The 22,007-nt window shown below is 39.5% G+C and overlaps 1 protein-coding gene across 2 annotated transcripts in view; it reads left to right on the forward strand.

Moving 5' to 3' along the window:
- Window positions 1-22,007, forward strand: part of metap1d (methionyl aminopeptidase type 1D (mitochondrial)) — a 108,150-nt gene that overhangs the window by 51,679 nt on the left and 34,464 nt on the right. Inside the window, exons 2-6 of one of the 2 annotated variants that reach the window (XM_067987529.1) lie at window positions 5,742-5,902; window positions 7,072-7,221; window positions 8,423-8,571; window positions 10,646-10,688; window positions 12,018-12,181. In XM_067987529.1, coding sequence (XP_067843630.1) covers window positions 5,742-5,902; window positions 7,072-7,221; window positions 8,423-8,571; window positions 10,646-10,688; window positions 12,018-12,181 — 667 coding nt within the window. The remainder of the gene's footprint in view (window positions 1-5,741; window positions 5,903-7,071; window positions 7,222-8,422; window positions 8,572-10,645; window positions 10,689-12,017; window positions 12,182-22,007) is intronic. The other variant, XM_067987531.1, reaches the window with a different exon arrangement.

Below are 22,007 nucleotides of genomic sequence, written 5' to 3' on the forward strand. Positions count from 1 at the left end.
CGACCTCCAGGAAGGCATCAAAAAGTGGGGAACAAACCTTCTACTCATTATAGTAGTCATGATGTGTTCAAAAGTGCAGAAATGAAAAATGCAAGCAGGGGATGCATCCTCTCTTTAAGAGGTGCATCCCCGCTTTAAGTAGGGAATCGCGCCAGAAATTGTGGGCTGCAGGTGGACAGGCTGCTCGATTCCCAACACGATCGGGAGGGCAGCCAGTCACTCAAATGGTAATGAGGCCTCGGAGTTAAAATTGCCAGGGCTTAACACCGACTACGGGCATTGGGGCACCTGCCCGATTCGCGCCCCGAGTTAAATCAGCCCTCTATTATAATGTTACGCTGCCATCTTCTGAAAATAAGGAGGATCACGTGGGAGGCATGCGATGTTACCAGTGGCTGATGTAATTTAGAAAAGGGTTCTTTGTTGTCCCAGTCATACTATGAATTTTACCTGGATATCAGGGCAAATTAAAATGTTCTTGAGGTCATAAGGAGTGAGGGCTCACTTAGGAGACTTAACTGAAACATTAGAAGGTAATAGAACGCAAAAATGTAACAAATATCGTACCTTGCCAAGTTCCTTAAAGTATACCATTTTGTCCCTCATCTGTTCCTAGAACCTACAGATACAGTACTGTACACAATGTTAATCCTGGCCACCATCACCTGCCAGGCATGGTGCACTGTCGTCTTGTGGGTCAAATGCCCTTGGAGTGCCAAACCTTCCGTACACCTAGCTCATGCAACAGCACAGTCACTTCACCAACCATAAAATAAGGAAAACCGCAAAGATTAAATTGTATACTAGATTGCTAACTCCTGTCATGTGATAAAACCTATTGAATATTGACATTGTTGAAATGTTATGGCAAGAAATAAGCTCAATAAACAATTAAGTCTTTGTGTGCTTTGTTCCATCTATGCCAAGTGGGAGGGTCATCTGCTCCCAGGCTGTTGTCAGTGTCAGTCTGAATAGCCAGCTAGACCATGTGTAAGCATGCCTTTTTTCCTCCATTAAGAAGTGCTTGTTCTGTACTCAACTACTCCCCACAGAAAGACAACTGAGACCTGTACCGTGTGTGAAGTTTTACTACGTTAAAGGTGCTATATAAATGCAGGTGGCTGTTGTTGTTGTTACAGACATAAACTTGCATCCAGCCATTCTGTGGTGTCAATGAGCCATTCAGTCAGTAGGAGAAATTTTTATGAACTTTCTTTTGAGTTAAACCAGCATTCTAGAATAATAGTTTTATTTCCATGAATGGCAGAGACTTTCAGAAGCACCACTTTACACAGATCTAGAAAATATCAATATAAATGAATGTGAGCAAATCAGGCATTTCTATGGTCATCTGACCTCCTAAATGTATGGCACCAGAAAGAGGTGACTGAGCAGTATAGTCTACTCCTTCTAATTTAAAGTCATTTTTGGACTAAAATAAATTTTCCAAAAATTGAAATTACACAATGGCCCAGAAATTGCTCCGAGTGGCGAAGGAATGGCACTCGCCGTTCCACAGATTTATTCTCGACCACAAACTTACTTTGCTGCGTGAAGTTCCTCTAATTCAAAGCTGAAAAGAGTCCAGCGTTAACTCCGGCGGAGCTAGGACCATGCGAGCGACAGGAGGAGTGCTCTCTCCTCTAGACCAATCAGATTGCAGCATTTTTGACAAGCCGTGAAGAGTCAGTGGGCCCGATTTTACCAGGGGTGCGGGTTCTCGGCGGGTAGGCCAGCGTGCGCGTTGAAAACGCGCCAGGTGGAATTAGTGGGTTGCCCGCGCGATCGTAGCGGGCAAACCACTAATTGGATCCACTTACCTGCTCCTCCGGGTTCCCCGCTGTTGATCTGCGCGTCAGGCGGGCTGCACATGCGCAGTAAGATCTGTCAGCTGGAGGCGCTCTATTTAAAGGGGCAGTCCTCCACTGACAGATGCTGCAAGAAATAAGAAAAATTGCAGCATGGAGCAGACCAGGGGGAAGGCTGCTCCCAGGTTTAATGATGCCTCACTCCAGGTCCTACTGGATGGGGTGAGGAGGAGGGGGAGGACAGAGATCTTCCCCCCGGCGGGCAGGAGGAAGCGGCCTGGCTCGAGGTGGCAGAGAGGGTCACCTGGCCACCAACATATCGCCCACCTGCATACAGTGCAGGAGGCGCTCCAATGACCCAGTAGGTCAGCCACAGTGAGAACACGTAGTCTTTCCCCTACACTCCGTCTGCCACAACACTGCCCCCACCCCACATCTCCTTCGGCACTGCCAACACTACTCTGTCACATGACCCCTCATACCCACTCAAACCCCATCCTCATCTTACCTGCACCTATTCACCTCGCCAGTACTCATCCCGCCACTACCACGCAACCCAATCCTCATACAATCTCATGGCTCTATCCCATACTCACCCTCTCGTGCATCTCTCTCACGGCCAGCCTCACTCAACCTGCCACCACCTGTGCTGCAGCCACAGGACATGCATCACATATGTGCAGTAGGCAGCGTAAGGCAAACGTGTCGTGAGCATGAAGGGGATGCACAAGGGTGTTTGACGGTTCGTCATGGTTCTTACTTCTATTGAATTAAAGAACAACTCACATCACACATTATATTGGCACCACTACTGCCATGTCTTCGCGAATCCTGTCCGGTTTGTGCAATAATGCCTGCTCCTGGGTATCCCTATGAGGACCAACCACTGATGCCACTCATTGTGTCACTGCAGAGTGGGTGTAGGTGTATTTGCAGGGCTCTTCTGCGCAGATGACTGAGAGACATCGGGGATGTCCCCGGTTGCAGCCTGGAAGGCTGTGGAGCAGAAGTTCGGGAGGGCAGTGGTGACTTTGACAGCGACAGGTAGGAAGATGGTGCACGGGCCAGCCAGGAGCAGCTCGGCATGAAAGAGGCTGCAGATGTCCACGGCTACGTGTCGAGTGACTCTGAGCCTCCGTGTGCACTGCTGCTCAGAGAGGTCCAGGAGGCTGAGCCTCGGTCTGTGGAACATGTGGCGAGGGTAGTGCCCTCTGTGACGCATCTCTCTCTGCATCTGCCCTCCCTCCTGCTGTACAGGTGGATGTGTCACAGCACTCTGTTGTGGAGCTCCACGTGTCAGAGGTGGACGGTGAGGCTGGTGATGCTGTTCGCCCTCCGAGGAGGTCATGACTGCAGCTACGGCGGCCCCCATCCACAAGATGTACATGTGAGGGGGTCCGCAAGGTAGGGACATGTCTCCGGACCCCGGGGTGAGTGTGCAGGTTGGTGACTTCGACCATCAGGAGGAGGGTGGTGGAGGCCAAACTTTGTCCCAAGTGACAGAGCGGCCTCCTGCAATGGCTGAGGGTCTCCCCCCCCCACCCCCCCCCCCCAACCTGTCAAATGGACCTTTGCAGCTGCCACAGGCTGACGGCTGCAACACGTCCATTTCAACTGGGACTGTTTCCCCCAGTGTGTGAAACAGTCCCATGTTTATCCAAAATCACACACAGTCCCTTAATCAGGTCGGTTAATGACCTGAACAAGCAAAGTAAATACACTCAAGTGGCATCCCGCTGGCTTTAATTGCCTGCGGGATTCCCACCAGCGGGGGCTGCGCACGCACCCCCGCACGTCAGCGCGGAACCCGGAAGTGGGCGGGATCGAGGCGCGATCCAGTCCCGCTCCGGGATTTCGTGATTTTCGGGGCCCCCCCACCGAGAACGCACCCGATAATGGGTGCTAAAATCGGGCCCAGTGAGTCAAAACCAGGAAGTGAAAGGAAACCTTGTAAAACGGTTAGAGACAGCGAAATAAAGGGTAAGAAATATCGAATTAAAAGATAGAGATAACAGAGTCCGAAAGAAAAAGTAAAAAAAATTAACGTTAATTTTTTTTAAATGTCCAACAACTCTTAAAATCACAATTAATGAGACTCCACATTTTTTAAATTTAATTTTCAGTGCCAGAGAGGTTGTTTGGCAGTCATTAAGACTTACCATGCCGTTAAATCTTAGTTTAGAGCTGATATTTTTGAGCGTACCTTTTTTGTGGTGCTATTACTTAGTTTCCAGTTGGGCAGAAGAGCAAGTTGGCGCTGGCCTATTGATTCCAGTGATTCCATCCGGTGTGCTCCCTTTAACGCAAGTCTGTCATATTGCCAGTGGACCAGGAAGAGGAAATTCCAGATTGCCACATTTAACTGCGCATGTGCAGTCTCTGGAACTTGCTTTTCGATTTTGCCACCAATAACATTGAGCGCTGTTGAGCTCATTTTTAATTTAGAAGCAATTTCTGGGCCAATGTAAATAACACATTAAAGTGGAAATTCAATGCTTAAAAAAATTGAATCTTCAGTTAATTTGAATTGAGCAAATTTGAACTAAGAGGAGTAGACTGTAAGTTAATTTATGTGTTGTGTTTGATTACGTGGCTGTGTAGCATAATGCCCACAGATAAAAACAAAATACCAGATTTTAGAATCCAGGGTACATAGCAATCTTTTCTAAAAACTTACTTCAGTTACATTGCACATTATCAAGCCTGGGCACAGGTCAGTTACTGCCCTCTTGGTCTGAAGTGGGTTAATGACATAAGGAGACCTAACCTAACATGGAGAAGAAAATATGTGAAAATAATGGAAGGGGACAAGAAAAGTACAAAAGTAATTTTTTAAAAAGCATGAAGCAGCTACTGTTCTTCTTCATCAGCAGCGCTAGGATACGATTTGGTAGTTTTACACGGACAGGCCATCAACAGTAGAGTTTTGGCTATAAGGATTAATTGGTATGCAAAACTAATCCAATGCAAAGATTTTAGACACGAGTAGTTTGTTAACATCATCTGAATATTTGTTATTTTATATAATGTATATTCAGTTATTTTGGGTACTTAATTTCTTACTGTTCTACACTAAGTACACTGAGGGTGGCTGTGCTGAATGAAATACAAAGACTATAACAGAATCATATGACAGGTGCTTAAGTATTACAAGTACACTGTCTTTTGGCAGCAGTTAATTGGACTCCCAATTCAGTGTATTTTTTCTTCTAAAGGAATGCTACAAATATTAATTTTCATGTCAAATATTTTAACTATATTTAGGATAAAACATTATATCTTGTAAATCTGTATTTAACAGGAGACTTGAAAAGCTGTGTTGTTGGTAAAAAAAATAAACTGGAAAAAACACTTTGAATTTCAGGGAGTACATTTATGTTCTGCCTGGAGCAATAAGCTTGCTGACAAACATAATGTATGACATTGGATTTTTTTGAGTAAAAAAAATCTAAATCATTATTTTTGTCTAATGAAAATAAGAAGTATGAAGGAAGGTAAAAATTAAAGGAACTGATTCCCAGGAGTGTTCACACAAAGATCAGTTGGTAAGCACATGGGTATGTGGGTGTGATAATACAGACAGGTATGTTAAGTCAGATTTATTGAAAAATCAATTGTTTTTGTGAATAAACTGCCTGCTGTTTTCCAGAACATTGATATAACAGGTTTAAAGGTTGCAGGACTTGTGTATTGTTTTATTTTGCTAAATTATTTAACCAACTGAATTAATGGGACAGATCAGCATTGAGTTGCTTTTATTAAGAAACAAAGTAGATGTATAATGTTTTAGTATCCATGAAGTTTTCACTATGATGCATTTTAAAAAAAAAGTTGCTATCCATCTATAAGAAAAAATTGCCATTATGATTTAACTAGAAGAAGAAATATGACAAACTGTTAGCAATTGCAACCAATCTTACTTTGTTTCCTCAGGATGTGTGACTGCCTGCTGCAGAGTTTCCTCATCGCAGTTCAGCACTGCTCACAAGCTCAAACCATTTGGGGTTCAGCTTATAAGATGTATCTTTTGGCGACGCACCTCCTACTGTGTTGTGCGTCCAGCTATTGTTGGACCATCTTACCCTGTACCCGAGGTACACTGTCATTGACTTACAGTATCATTCTTCCAACACGACTCCCTGCTGATTTTTGTGATTACCTGTAAGAGAGGTTAAGGTGAAATGAGAGCTGTGACAAGTTAAGCAGAAATAATGATGAAGACTCAATAGGCAATTGTGGGTAAGGTCAAGAAAGGGTACAGAATTCGGATATTAGACAGAAATAGTGGATTTTTATAACATTTAATGGTTCTGAAGACAAGCACATACATGGTGGACTACAAAAGTAAATCAAGGTTTACTCATTATTAAATTTCATTCAGATACATAGCACATAGCATGTTAATGTTATGATGAAATGCATACAATTTTAGCTGTTATCGGTTTAAGAAAGTATGACTTTACTGTATTAGACAGATTGTGGTGGGATTTATGGCGTAGAGCATAATATGTACAGCATTTTTGTGGTTCAATTAGTGTTTGAAATATATGATGAAGCCAGCTCTTAAAACTAAGATTTGACATACACTAGATTACAAAAGGATATTTCTATCAAGAGCTGTGTTGTAACTTTTCTTTTTAAAATGTTTAGGTATATTTTTATGATTTGTGCATACTTCTTTAATTGTCATTATGTTAATAGTAAGTAGTAATGACTTCTAAGAAAGGTCCTGGCTTCAATAGAACTGGGTCTTTGAACCAAATAGCCAAAATGCTTTCATGTTTAGGTATTTGCATTCTACAAATTAAAGTGACAATGAATAATTCATTTTGCTGAAAGGAAATGTAGGTTAAAAGAAGTCTGTGTGCTTCATCAAAATTAATAAAGATTGCATCAAATTATTTTTGGGGATTTTTTTTACGTTGGTAAACAAGCTGTTCCTTTTAAACAAAACGGAATCATTTCAGCCATGAGTTTACTACATTTGAGTTGTTCGACCAGGGGCTACAAAACAGCAAGCTGCTATTTGTGTTAGTCCTTTGAGTTAACAGTGTTCCTAAGAACTTAGAAGTGGGCAATGTTAAGTTCAAAAGGGCATTTGAAGAAATATTGCAGCAGCCTTGGGGTTTGTCTGATGGCTAAGGAAGGGTCGACACTGTAACACTCAGGGCAAACTGCCATGAAGCAGGAGTCTCTTTTTGAGAAAATGATCCCATTGTCACGCTCCAGTTTTCTCATCTTCATTTTCAATCTTTTTTTCAAGCACATAAAGAAGCCAGACTATGTGACGACAGGCATTATACCAGACTGGGGAGACTACATCGAAATTAAAGATGAAGATCAGATTCAGGGTCTTCGACAAGCCTGTCAGCTGGCTCGCCAGATCCTCCTCTTGGTTGGAAAGAGTTTAAAGGTAATGTATGTTGTTGAAAAACTTAACTGAAAAGGGCCATTTTAACAATTTTGCCTGTATCTTCATGCCTCTTCCACTACCTTTGTTATAATTGTGGTAGTTAGATATTTTTATTTAACAAACTTGTTCTTACGTTTTAACAACTCATTTAATTTGCAGTTAAATTATATTTGAAAGGTTTCAAGTTACAAAACAAGTAAAGACTTCACTAATTGTCAAATAGTGCATTGACAGTTTTCTGGATCAACATCAAAACTTAAACTTTCTATTACATATATTTGATTATAAAGCAAAAACACAACTTTACTGTGGATTTTTTTTCTACATTTTCGAAAGAACATTGGTGCCTATATCTTTTTTTTCTTTGAAAGGATAAATAGATAATGCCATATGAGAAAGCATGTACATTTTGAAGTTTTTACTACACCAATAATTACTTTGGCATAAGCCAAATCTAAGTGCAAAACCAAATGGTGGTGTGGTAAAACTTACAAATAAACAAATGCTTCAGTTTCATTATTTTAATTAGACCCTGTATCCTAATCACTAATCTTTAAGTAGAAATTAATTAGAATTTTAAAATATCAATAATTTAAAAACTATCTTCATCTGACTACGTCACTAAAGATTTTCAGATAGATACAACCACAGGAGGAAAAAGATTTACAATAAATCATACAAAAGGCATAGCTAAAATTCTAAATTCAGCATTCTGAGTTAAGTGTATCAGTGGTTCCACAATACTGTTAGCCAACTGCAGTTTTAGTATCAATTCCACAGTGATATAATTAATGTGTCATGCTACCTCTCGATGATATAATATGCTTAATAAGGAAGCTTGGATGCTTTAATTTTGCTTGCTTCTACATAATTTCAAACTGAAGACATATTGGTTTGCAGTTCCACATTTTTACTTCAATACACACAATGGGGGAGGATGAGATACTGGGTTTATTCCTGTAATAAGTAAGACCCTGTATATTTGGTATCCTCCTTTAAACTAGCCTACCTATGCAGTAAAATAGCACTCCGATGATAAAGCCTCCTTTAACTGGGCAAAAAAGAAGCTGTAGATTCAAAAGTTTTAGTATTTTTCCCCGTCTTTGTTAGCTAATAAAAGGTACCCTATTTTGTATTATGCATACTAAAATAAAGCATATTAAAAGTAGTATTTCCTCCATTGCATTGTTTTATTTTTTAGGCTGGCATGACAACTGAGCAGTTGGATTATATTGTTCATCATGAAACAATCAGAAATAATGCATACCCATCACCACTGGGTTATGGAGGTTTTCCAAAGTCTGTTTGCACCTCTGTGAACAATGTGGTATGTCATGGCATACCTGACAGGTATTTGTTTGTGGTAATTTGTCCATTTGATTATTCTTATAATTGTATTTCTGAAAGAACTTAAAGTCTGAATATCATATTCCCTATGCGTATATACTTTTAAATGATTGGTAGACTATTTCATTTTTTTTAAATAAAAAAGGAAATATGTGAATGCAGGAAATTTGAAATAAAAACAAAAATGCAGGAAATACACCACAGGTATGCCAGCATCTGTAAGGAGAAAAAGCAAGTTATTGATTTGCATGGAGACCTTTTATTCTCCATGACACGACAGCTTTAACATAAAAATATTTTGTTACCACCAAGTATTTTAGTGAAAACTCTCCACTTAAACTTTAACTTTTCATTTCTCTTTTCAGATGCTGATGCACATTGTATATATCCAGCAGTTTCTATTTTTTCCTGTTTTTTTTCTTTACTTATTTACATTTTCCTCCTTTCTCTCATTTTGTTGTAGTGGTTCACTTTGTGTGAATGAATCATAGACTTTAAGGGGGTGGAGAGGAATTTCCCAGATTTTTTCCCTAAATTGGCCTGTGTTTTAATCTGTTTTTTGCCTCTCCCAAGAGATCACATGGTTTTGGATGGGGTGGAGAGTGTATATATTGTTATGCACAAGGTATCGCAATTGTGTGGGACTGGCTGAATGCACCAGAGGGTCTTTTCCTGTCCGTTATTGTTCGAATGTTCCAATATTAATATATATGGTATGGAAAATAGTATATTCCATAGCGATCGCCTATCCATATGGTCCTCCATGAATTGGCCAGCAGTGAGGAATTGCATAGAAATCCCCAGTCCATAGCTGTACTGTTGGGTTATTTCCTAAAATAAAATGTCCTGTCCAATGGCCTGCCTGAAACTGATTAAATCTGTTCACATTCATTGATGGCTTAGAAAAACTGCTAGACCAGATTAGTTTCTGTCAGTGCATTTCCTCACATCATTCCTGATTCCATGTTACTGCAGCTTTCTTAAAGTTGCTGCCACTTCTCTCTCCAACCCTATCCCTACTCTTCCCAAAGGTACAGCTATCTTCTTATTCAAAACATACCAGTAATCTGGCAGGAATGATGATTTGAGACATTTCAAGATATGACAGCTTTAACATAAAAGTATTTTGTTACCACCGAAGTGTTTTAAACTTAATCCATTACAGAAAGTTTGTTCTCCTGGCAAAACTTAAATCTTCCTCATGCATACGTCAAGCGGTGTGTTGAGCTGTGGTCATAAAATAAACTGTGAATATTGTCCTCTGCCATTGCTTCTCCACTGCTGGTCTGAAGTGTAAACTTTAACTGTAAGGGCAGGGAGCTTTATTTAAGTTTATTATATGCAAATTGGATGTTCATTGGTTTCATCAGGGCTATGTGCAGCTTGAGAAGAGGAAACAAAATTATAATCTTACTCAATTTTCAGCATTTTGTCATTAAGCAGCACAGAATACAATATAAACTTGTTGATAGTTTCTACTGTGTCCAAAATGTATTGTAATAATCTGAAAGGGACTATGAATCAGGAAGATCAGCGTTTGTAAAGGACTGCTTAACTTTCTGTTAAATCCTTGCATATCAGTTCATTCTTTATACTGAATGGCTCCAAAGCACAGATATGGCCATGTTTAATATTTCAACTCATTGCATTTTTTCTTTAGTGCTATTACTTTCTTAAAGCCTAATGCAAACTGTTGAACAAATCTGTTTACTTTTGCATGCAGCGTGCACTTCTTGCATGAATGGCATGTTCAGGCTACTTTTCCGGAACTGAAAGTCCCAATGCATATAGTATATAGCCATGCCTTGCAAAAAATGTTGCTTTAATGAAGTACGAAAAAAAGCCAAAGTTTGTATTGTTTCTGCATCACTTGGTGTCCCTACAATTTCATATAATTATAGTACCTCTATTAAATGGGCAGATCTAAAGCTAAATATTTATCCCATGTCTTGTTTCATCTAAGATAGTCATAAATAATTACTAGGCTGTTTCAATCTACTGGCATTAATCTGTTTACTCTGTTATGCTGATTATTAAGAAATTCTCCCTTATAGTTTCTTAATGTTTATCTTTCTAGTCGACCCCTTCAGAATGGAGATATTATCAACATCGATGTCACAGTGAGTATTTCATCTGAAAATAATAAGGCTTTGATCAGCATTTTGATCCCCAGCAGCAACAGGAAAAACTCTGGATTGGGAATGTGGAATGTACAGATGGGCGTGTAATTCACTTCTGGGCAAGAAAAAACAGCTGCTTCCCCTTCCTCTTTCTTTTTGTTTATTCCTGTTTGAACCAGGTTTGCCTGGAATTTTGGGGATGAAGTTAGATGCACTAAGATCAATGCAGGGCAGAGTGATATGTCATCTCAATCCTGCTACATGTCGTCCCCTTGAGAAGGTATAATTGTTATTGATCCACTGTGTAGTTAATGCAGAGCACTGCAGTGTTGGGAGGCTTCTTTGGATGAATGTGAGCGATGAGCTAATGTACAGAAGCCTGGCATTTTTCCCTTCACTCTGCAGAGTTTGATCTTCCTCTTCCTGCTGATTTTGAGTGGGGTCTGTGATTATCATACTCTGTCATTATAGGCTTCAGTGACAGCCATCGCTTGTATGTGTCAGTCTCCTAGGACAGTAATACTGTTGCTACCAATATCCTTCACATTTATTAAAACCTTGGTTGAGGTATCCTGCTTCAAGTGTAATGCAATTATAATTATTTGTAGATTGGATGCAAACATAAACAAAAAAATTGCTGCAATTTTTAAAACTTGACTTTGTTGCATTTTTCTGTAGGTTAGAATAAACACTTGGGTGATAATATTAAATCTATTCTATTATATAACTTCATCTTAACTTTTTTGTCTTCAGTATGTTGCAAAATTAGTTTTTAAACTACCAAAACAGTATGAATGCAATTTTTCTGCATCCATACAGCTAATACATCCACACTACAGAAAATGAATTGACTCCCATGGTTTTACAATTTATCATTTACTTTTAAGGATACAAAAGATAGGAGCATCGTGGCTTAAATGATTTGATGCAAATGTATGTTAAAAATTCAAGATGAAAGTACAAAGTGCAATAAATTGTTTTACAGGGCATATGTGTATAGAGAGTAATTTGATACCTGTGTTACTATCTTCATTTCTCATTCAGTGAAACAACATAAAGCTTTGTATATTTCTATAAATCTTTGAGAACTGACTATGAAGCTAGCATATTCTGATACCCTGTGAATTGGTGGCGGGAAAGGGTAGGAATGGGGAATGACATATCTTACTTTGCCTCTCTCTCGTATATCCCACTATGTCAATCTTTGAATGGTGCCTTCTTGAAAATGATTACTTTGAGCCATGGTTAAATCCATCACTGATTACAGATCCTTAAATGTTAATTTAAAGGAAAGCATTAATAGAAACTTATTAATTTTTGGCTGAATAGGTGTATTTTAATGGATACCATGGTGACACCTCTGAAACATTCTTGATTGGAAATGTGGATAAATCTGGGCAAAAGCTAGTGGAGGTTGCCAGAAGATGCAGAAATGAAGCAATTGCTGTTTGTAGGCCAGGAGCACCACTGTCTGTAATTGGAAACACAATCAGGTAAGTCTTGTACTGACAGGCATGGGGGAAATCTAATGGGACAGAGGTTATTGGTGGTGTGGAATAAAGTTGATAACATGTTTTATGACACGGGGTCATCATTTCAGTCTGATAGGAGTATTTGAACTGCCAGACAATAATGTTATTCCCTGAGCAAGGAAGATTACCTAAAGTGACTCAGAGAAAAGTCTGTATAGAGAGAGTAGAACGTGTATAAGATATCTTACACTTATCTACTGTTCAGTTTTCAGTGCTTGTGTGTATATATTTTGTACTTCTTCACTTTAAACCAAAAAACCTTTAAAAAGACATTTGCTGGGTATTTTGTAAAGTAAAATAAACCTATAAAATATATAATGTCTGAATATTAATGGGGACTCAGCACACTTACCATTTAATGAAGAGTAGCTACAGTTATGAAGTTAAAAAACCTCAAAATAGGAAATTATTTAAAACTAAATAATTTTAGAATTGTATTGTTAGCCTGATCTCTGTAATCTCTACACACCAGAAAATTTATAGCAGCGTTATTTATGTTAATTTGATTTTCATTCATTCCGATAACAGTATGATTGGGAATTTCATGCTGTTACAGATGAATGTCTTATATGGGTTTTGGTAGCATACAGTGGATGTTATTACAGTTATTAAAATTTAATCTGCTACAAAAGCTGCTGGATCAAACCACTCCTGTGAGAAAGAAATTTAGTCTATATAAAACTACCCTCAGATCGAATAGAAATGAAATGCAAATGCAGCTTTATTTTGCGGATTGGAAGAGTTAAAAGATAAAGGTACTTTAGTGTCTTAGAACTCCCAGGGTTTAATGCATCTGCTGGTGGTGTTCTTACATTATATCTAACAAAATTTGTTCAGTGATAAAGGGGAAAAAAAAACTCCAGAATTCTTATTCAAGCATTCTATCGAGCGCTGCATTCATGACTGTGTCTAAAGGGCATGTCAGTCTTTTGATTCACTTTGAGAGGTAATTATCCTTTTCCTGTCACGGAACAACAAATGATAGCTAACTGAGGCACATTTGCAGTAGTTGCATTCATCAATTGCTTAAAAAAAAATTGAATTTAATTGTGTAACACAGCTGCATGTCAGCTTTTATCACATCTCTGTTGTACTGTGTCTGGTTCTCCTTCCCTCTGTATATCTATTTTCTTGTTCCATCTTGTTTTTCTCTCTACACTCCCCCTCTTCCTCTCTTTTCCTCTTCATTCCTCCCTCTCTCTACTTTCCTGTTAAAGTAATTTTCCTTTGTGAGTTTCATTCTTGATCAAGTAAGGGTCCATGAATGGGCTAAATTATCACAATTACTCATATAATTGAACCTCCTTTGTACCAAGTGCAACTCCAGTAGCCTTTTTTCCATCATGAAACTGCTTTCATTATATGGTTTTCATATTCTCTGACACCATGCACGCATAGAAGCAGGCGTGCAGATGAGATGCAGGGGGGAACATTGCAGATCAGCAAGGTCACAGTGGGAGTAATTAGCTGTGCTATGGAAAGAGCATCCAGCCTTTTCTGCAGTGTAGATGTACAATCCACGGCTTTCAGTCACAAAGAACTTACTAACAAATGGAGCTCCCGCCCATTGCTTTAAAAAAAAAGATTTGTATCAACACTACAATTTTCCATCATTAAGACTAATAATGGAGAGCTCGGTATGCATCAAGGGGAACAAAAAAAAATCTCACATTCAAGTGGCTGCTGGGTGCCGACCTCCCATCCCTTTTTGTCTATGAGTTAACTCTTTACCATAAACCAGCATATACCACATTCAGATACCCTCAAACTGTAGTTGGCACCTTCTCTTTTGCAAGGCGCTTGCTTTGAAAGTGTGTTAATTCTCTATTCAGAAAAATGCATTTGGTCTCACAATTGATATGTGAAATGTGCCCTACTTTTTTTTATAAAAGTCACAAATAATGATGAGATAGTTTTCACTTATACTGGGTGGCTGTTTTTGTCTTGGCTTTTTGCAGTAATATATGCAACTGATTTATTCAATAAGAAAACAAAATGAACTAAAATGAAAAATACTATCTACTGATTTTATAGAAATTGGAATAGTCAGTCATTATGTAGATATTCACAGTTGGTTGTTTTTGTTCTAGTATATACTGTTACAAAAAAGTTACAGATTAATTATTGCAAATATTTTAAACTAAACTTGACTAAGATAGTAATCTCAAAGGGGAAGGAAAAGGTGTGAGTATTTTTTAAAATCATTTTTTTAACATCCACATATATATTTTATGAAGCTATTATACATATAGGTGTACATCCACATATATTTTATGAAGCCACTGTGCAATTAAGGGTACTTGCATATCAAAATTTTACGAGGTCATTGTATATTTAGGTAGGAGTACTTTTTAATGAGAATTGAAAACACATTATTATAATCTTTTTATTGCAACAGAACTGTTCCTCATTATGCTACTGTGATATCACTGATGGAAGTGCAATGGCTTCCAAGCCAATGTGGAGCTGTGGCCCTGTCCCGCACACCCGGACCGGCCTAACCAGCAAACCCCATCATGGCAGGTTTCCATTGAGATTTTAAAAAAATTGTCGTTTTATAAAAGACATCAAAAGTGTTTTTATAGATTTAGCACGGTCTCTGTCCAACTGAGGGAATAGAACACAATCCAGGGGAGAAACGGGACATAGCGAATAGGCTGAGAGTGGAATATAATAGGTTTGCTGAGGATTGGCTCGCAGTGGTAGCTGGGGGTGGGGATGGAGGAAGGGGTCAGCTGGGAAATGGAGCGTGGTGGCATAGTGTGAAGCACAGCAGGGGAGGGGAATACCATACAAATTTTTAAATCGTATTTTTGGACCTAAGAGAAGTAAGGGCTTATCTGCAGAGCGCCGGGAACGTGGACATAAAAATTTGATGGCAATGCACCCATTTTTCAGGTGCCTAAGCCTCCAATATGACAGGCAGGAAGCGCACACTTATTACGAGCTGGAAGTGTGCTGTCCTCCTATTGATAAAGGCAAAACAAATAGGCCTCTAGAACCTGCACCTGAAACAGGCTCTAGGCGCTTTACATATGCAAATAAGGAGCATAACGCCTGTAAAGCTCCCTCTGCAATATTCGGTTGCCCTGAGGCAGCCAGCACCGGCACCGGCTTCATTCAGGAAAATCAAGTCCACATGTGACCTAACAGGAAACTCCTGTGCTCCAACCAAGCCTGCTTCTCTGCTTCCCAAGTTGTCCTCAGTTTTGCTATTTAACTATTATTTATAATACTTTTATTTTACATCATATAAAAATAAAGACAGAATGTATGACTTCAAAATGAGTTCTGAATTACATCTGCATAACCTGGTGCCATAAACCTCGTGCTCCAACCCCACTTCACCTGAAGGCCACATACACAGATACACAGACACAACAAGTAGATTTTCCATGGTATTGCCAAAGAATAGTTCAGGACATGAAGTGCAGTTTCTTATGTTTACTACGATCATACTACTGTCTAAACTTGACAGTGGTTCACCTATTGCTGCATCACAGCAAATCTAATGAAGCAATATATCACTGAGTCAAGGAAAAAATATTATTTTATATACCATATATATTGATAAAGAAACATTCGAACATACGAACGATGATGGACAGGAAAAGATCCTCTGGTCCATCCAGCCTGTCCCACACAATCTTGATACCTTGTGTATCACAATATATACACTACCCACCCCACACCATGTGATCTCCTGAAAGATCAAAGCTCCACAGGTAAAATATTTGTAATACCATTTACTTATCACCCTGCAAAACTTGTTTTAGAGGCTTCCCTCCTCAAAGCCTCTTGTTCCCAATTAGTTACACTATAATTTTTTTTGCTTTACCTCACAGCATGAATTTGCAGTATTGGCTTAAAACACAAATATTTTATTTATTGATTTGTTTAGTCTTTTCTTCTCAACAACCTCCTTTTTTCTTAGTTATTTACAGGATTAGAAAAGATTTTTTTTCTCCTTCCTACAATAGATTTGTAGTTCTTGCTGAAGCTGCTGTTGGTGTAGCACTGCCAGAGGAAGTGTTTCCCACTGTTGTCTCCCATGACCAGAACCTGACCAATTCATAATTCGCCATGGTCCAGACTTCTGACTGACTGTCTCTGACCACAGTGTTCAAGGTCAGCTTCAAAGCTTCTTGTAAACATTTTTTATTGGCCCAGTAGAATATCATTCCACCTCAACAACACAAAAAACCTTCATCCTAATTCTGTTAACTCACGAATTTGTGTTGAATGGCATAAACTATATGACAAGCTGTTACTCTCACGTCAGTTGTTATTTGTACTTTTTGTGCTTTGGTCACAATATAATGTGAATATTGTAGTTCTACAAAAGCAAGGTAAAAACTGCTGCATCAAGCAGATCTCAATAATGTTGCATAATACAATCAAGGAGAGTCAATATGGTTTTATGAAGGGGAAATCATGTCTGACAAATTTATTAGAGTTCTTTGAGGAAGTAACGGGCAGGGTGGATAAAGGGGAACCAATGGATGCAGTATATTTGGATTTCCAAAAGGTATTCGATAAGGTGCCACATAAAAGATTACTGCACAAGATAAGAGCTCATGATGTTTGGGGTAATATACTGGCATGGATAGAGGATTGGCTAACTAATAGAAAACAAAGAGTCGGGATAAAAGGGTCATTTTCAAAATGGCAATCTGTAACTAGTGGGTGCCACAGGGATCAGTGCTGAGGCCTCAACTAGTTACAATATATATCAATGACTTGGTTGAAGGAACAGAGTGCCTTGAGGTCAGTTTTGCTGATGATACAACGATAATTGTAAACAATTTTACAACACCAAGTTATAGTCCAACAATTTTATTTTAAAATCCACAAGCTTTCGGAGGCTTCCTCCTTCCTCAGGTGAATGTGGAAAAAAAACATTTTTTTTCCCACATTCACCTGAGGAAGGAGGAAGCCTCCGAAAGCTTGTGGATTTTAAAATAAAATTGTTGGACTATAACTTGGTGTTGTAAAATTGTTTACAGTTGTCAACCCCAGTTCATCACCGGCATCTCCACATCATGGATACAAAGATAGGTGGAAAAGCAAGTTGCGATGAGGACACAAAGTGTCTGCAAAGGGATATTGACAGGTTAAGCGAATGGGCAAAAATTTGGCAGATGGAGTATAATGTGGGAAAATGTGAAGTCATCCACTTTGGGAGAAAAAATAAAAAAGCAAAATATTATTTGAATGGAGAAATAGTACAAAATGCTGCGGTACAGAGGGATCTGGGTGTCCTCGTCACTGAAACACAAAAAGTCAACATACAGGTGCAGCAGGTAATCCGGAAGGCAAATGGAATATTGGCCTTTATTTCTAGGGGGATGGAGTATAAAAGCAGGGAAGTCATGCTACAACTGTACATGGTGCTGTTAAGACCACACATGGAGTACTGCGTACAGTTCTGGTGCCCTTATTTAAGGTAGGACATACTTGCATTAGAGGCAGTTCAGAGAAGGTTCATTAGGTTGATTCTGGGTATGGAAGGATTGTTTTATGAGGAAAGATTGAACAGGTTGGGTCTATATTCATTGGAGTTTAGAAGAATGAGAGGAGATCTTATTGAAACATATAAGATTCTGAGGGGACTCAATAGAGTAGATGCTGAGAGGATGTTACCCCTCATGGGGGAATCTAAAACCAGGGGGGCATAGTCTCAGAATAAGGAGTTGCCCGTTTAAGATGGAAATGAGGAGGAATTTCTTCTCCCAGAGGGTCGTGAATCTTTGGAATTCTTTACCCCAAAAAGCTGTGGAGGCTGAGTCATTGAATACATTCAAGGCTGAGTTAGACAAATCTTTGATCAGCAAGGGAGTCAAAGAATATGGGAAAACGCAGGAAAGTGGAGTTGAGGTAAAAATCAGATCTGCCATGATCTCATTAAATGGCGGAGCAGGCTCGAGCGGCCGAATGGCCTACTCCTGCTCCTATCTCTTATGGCCTTATGGATATCTCTCTCTCTCTCTCTCTCTCTCTCACTCACACACACAAAACTCTGGTCACTTTCCACTGATTGTCATCTGACATGGGTTGTCCTAATATATTAATATTAATATTAATCTCCCATGGCATTGCTTAACAACAAAAAAACCCTCTGTCTTCCTGTAACTGTCTGCTTTTTTCCCCACTATAATTCTTTTTGCGTCAATTTATTTATTTTCCACCTTTCTCTGTGTGTGTGTCTCCCTCTCTGGCTGATACTGTTTTCTCTTTGTGGTATCTCTATCACAATGTCTCACTTATTTCTCATCATTTCTGTTTCACTCTTTCTGAAAGTCTCTTTTATATGTCTCAACGAGGCTCTCTCAACGGAAACTTTACCGACATACTCAATATCTTTCTCTTCCCTTTTTTTTAGGCCTAGTCTATGCAGAAAGATGGGAAACAACATATGCTGGGTTGTAGGTGGAGCAAAGCTCTAAGGGGAAAAGAGGTGCTGCAACATGAACAGTTAGAGAGTTAGTGGGGTTGATGGTCAGGCCAGAAGGGACCTTTGTGGAATCCTGTCACATCTTCTGCAGGGTGGGAGTACTACCCACCACAAGGATGTACCCTGATCCTGGGCGATTTTCTTTTTGGGTCAGACTACTTTGCATATTTGATTTGAGTCTCGCCAGCGGGTCTGCCGGGGGGAAGTGGGGGTCAGTGGAGAATGGCTGTGGCAGGCCTTGGAGTGCCGAAGGGGGGGAATTTCTGTAAAAAAGCCATTAAAAATTGAAGGGCTAGGAATTGGATTGATCACCCCACAAACAATTCAACTCCCTTTGGAAGATTTTAAATTTAAATATCCCCCTTATCCCTACCAACCAGGCACGCATTGGCATTCCTTGTATCCTGCATTACCAAAGCCCAAATGTTGGGAAGTATGTTTTCTGATGTATTTCCATCATATGTGCCTCATTATAATACCCAAACCCATGGTTGGGCGGATGTATTATATGTGTGGCGTCACTTCTGACAGAAAATGCCAGCAGTGGTGAGGAGTGGAGCAACTTCTGAAGAGTTTTATGATGCATTCTAGTTGAGTTCTGCCAAGAAGCCAACTCAAACAGAAAATCCTACCCATGATAATCATTTGAGAACCCTTTAGCCTTTCTCACACAATCGCAAGGTTGCCTATATTCATGCCTGACACACCTTACAGATTCCATGGAAATATTCCACTGATGTGGTTCACTTATTAGAAACGTAGCCCTAAAAATAATTCCACCAATATTCTGCCTCTCAAAACATGAGTGAATGAGTGTGCATGCTGCATACTCATTTTCTTATGATCTGAGAGGGAGGATGGACATTTGCATATATTCAATCCATTGCTTTCCTTTCTTAGTTTCTTAATTGTATTGGAACCAGTATTGGTGTACCAATACCAAAACTAATTTTTCTGAATACAAATGGTGTCAGTTGGTATCAATGTTCTAATCCCCACTGATTTCCAATTCATTGACCTTTATGTACTCGACAGATTACACTGCAAGTGAAGTGTACAAGATGTGGACTATGTGGCGGTAATATAACCCCATTGAATTCAGCTTCTGAATCAGAAGGCTTTGCAGAAGCTCTAAATATAGTTTGGTAGATCAACTTCGCACAGTGTGAATGCAGGGGAATTTACGAGCCGTAGATCAATGAGGTTTCGAAAATGGGCGTGAACCGACACAGTGCACTTGGATTTCTACACAAGATGTTGGTTACCTGCCGCTTATCGCCGGGCTGTCTCACCTGACCAGGTGATAAATCAGGTGGGACAGGTGAAAAGTGACAGCTATTACTGTAAACAACTGACTACCATCTGCAGCCACAGTTTAACATATCCTTTTTCGGAATAAAAATCACCAGATTATTATTGTTTATATAGTATTTTTAAAAACAATTTATTAACATAGAAATATGCCAAAATCCAGGATAGATGTGATGCAGTATTTACATTCTCCTGCCACAGAATTTGTTTGGGTTTGCTGCAAAAATTGTTTTGAGGCACATGAAAGGGACAGGCTAGTTTTACCACAACAGTTCCTTTATGCCTATTAGGAAAGAGCTATTAGGATATAAACACTTCCCTTGTTAAATGATATTACATTGTGCATTGCATGATATAATGCTCCTGTCCTATTCTCTGAACCACAGTTAGCAATGCCATGGGAGAAAATGATAAAGGCAGGTCAATTAACCCTGCACAGCTTCACAAAGAATCTGCTAAATTGAACAAATCACTTATTAGAATGGCTAACAACATTCAAACTCAGGGTACTTCTCCAGAACATAGGATCGGGAGTAAGCCATTCATCCCCCCCCCCAGGGCCTGTCCACCATTCAATTAGATCATGGCTGATCTGTACCTCAACTCCATTTACTGGCCTTTGATCCATATCCCTTGATACCTTTACCTAATAAAAATCTGTCAATCTCAGTCTTGAAAATTTCAACTTAGCCAGCATTCACAGCCTTTTGGGGGAGAGAATTCCAGATTTCCATTACGCTTAGTGTGGAAAAAGTGCTTCCTGATTTTATCCTGAATGGCCTAGCTCGAATTTTAAGCTAGTGCCCCATTATTCTGGATTCCCCCGACAGACAAAATAGTATTGCCTGTATCTACCCTATTGAATCCTTTTTATCATTTTAAACACCTCAATTAGATCACCCTTCAACTTTCTAAACTCAAGGGAATGCAAGCCAAGTTTATGCAACCTGCCCTCATAATTTAACCCTTTAAACCCTGGTATCATTCTGGTGAATTTGCGCTGCTCCCCCTCTCAGGCCAATAGATTCTTCCTGAGATGCCAACCTCAAAACTGAATGTAGTACCGCAGATGGGGTTTGACCAAGGCTCTGTACAACTGTAGCATAACTTCTGCCCTTTGTAGTTCAATCCTCCTGAGATAAAGGCCAACATTCCGTTAGCCTTTTTGATTGCTTTTTGTACCTGCGTACTAGCTTTTAGTGATTTGTGTACATGGGCACCCTCTCGGTGATTGTTGAAGCTCAAGGTATATAAAGTTTCTTGCTCTGACAACTTTCATCCGAGTGTTCTGAAGGAATTGGCTCAAACAATTGCAAGTCCTCTTGCGGATATTTTTCAGAATTCACTGGATTCAGGCCAAATCCCGGAGATTGGAAAATAGCAAATGTGACTCCCATCTTCGAAAAAGGGGTGAGGGTTGAATCATCAAATTATAGTCCTGTAAACCTTACTCCCACTGTTGGGAAAATGTTTGAAAGTATTATGAGGCATAATATAAGGGAGCATAGTAAGAGGCATGAGCTAATCCAAGACAGTCAGCATGGTTTTAGTGGGAGCTCATGTTTGACTAATTTATTGGATTTCATTGAGGAGACTACAGACCTAATAGAGGAGGGAGCGACAATGGATGTTATCTACCTAAATTTCAGGAAAGCTTTTGACACTGTCCCACATAATAGGCTATTACATAAGGTCCAAGCTCATGGAACAGATGGAAATGGATTGGCAAATGGTAGACAACAACGAGTGGGCAGTATCTGGTTGGGCAGGCAGTTACCAGTGGAATGCCACAAGGTTCAGTGTTGGGGCCACTGTTCATAATTTTTATAAATAATTTAGAGAAAGGAATTGTCCAGTTTCCAAATTTGCAGACGATACCAAAGTGGGAGCAATGGCAAATGCTGAATATCAATGTGCACAAATTTAAAAGGATCTTGACAAGCTCGATCAGTGGGCAGAGCAATGGCAGATACAATTTAACTCAGGGAAATGTAACATGAGATTTGGCAGAGGGTTGGTTGA

This window comes from Heptranchias perlo, chromosome 7 (genome assembly GCF_035084215.1).
Source record: "Heptranchias perlo isolate sHepPer1 chromosome 7, sHepPer1.hap1, whole genome shotgun sequence".
Classification (NCBI taxonomy): domain Eukaryota; kingdom Metazoa; phylum Chordata; class Chondrichthyes; order Hexanchiformes; family Hexanchidae; genus Heptranchias; species Heptranchias perlo.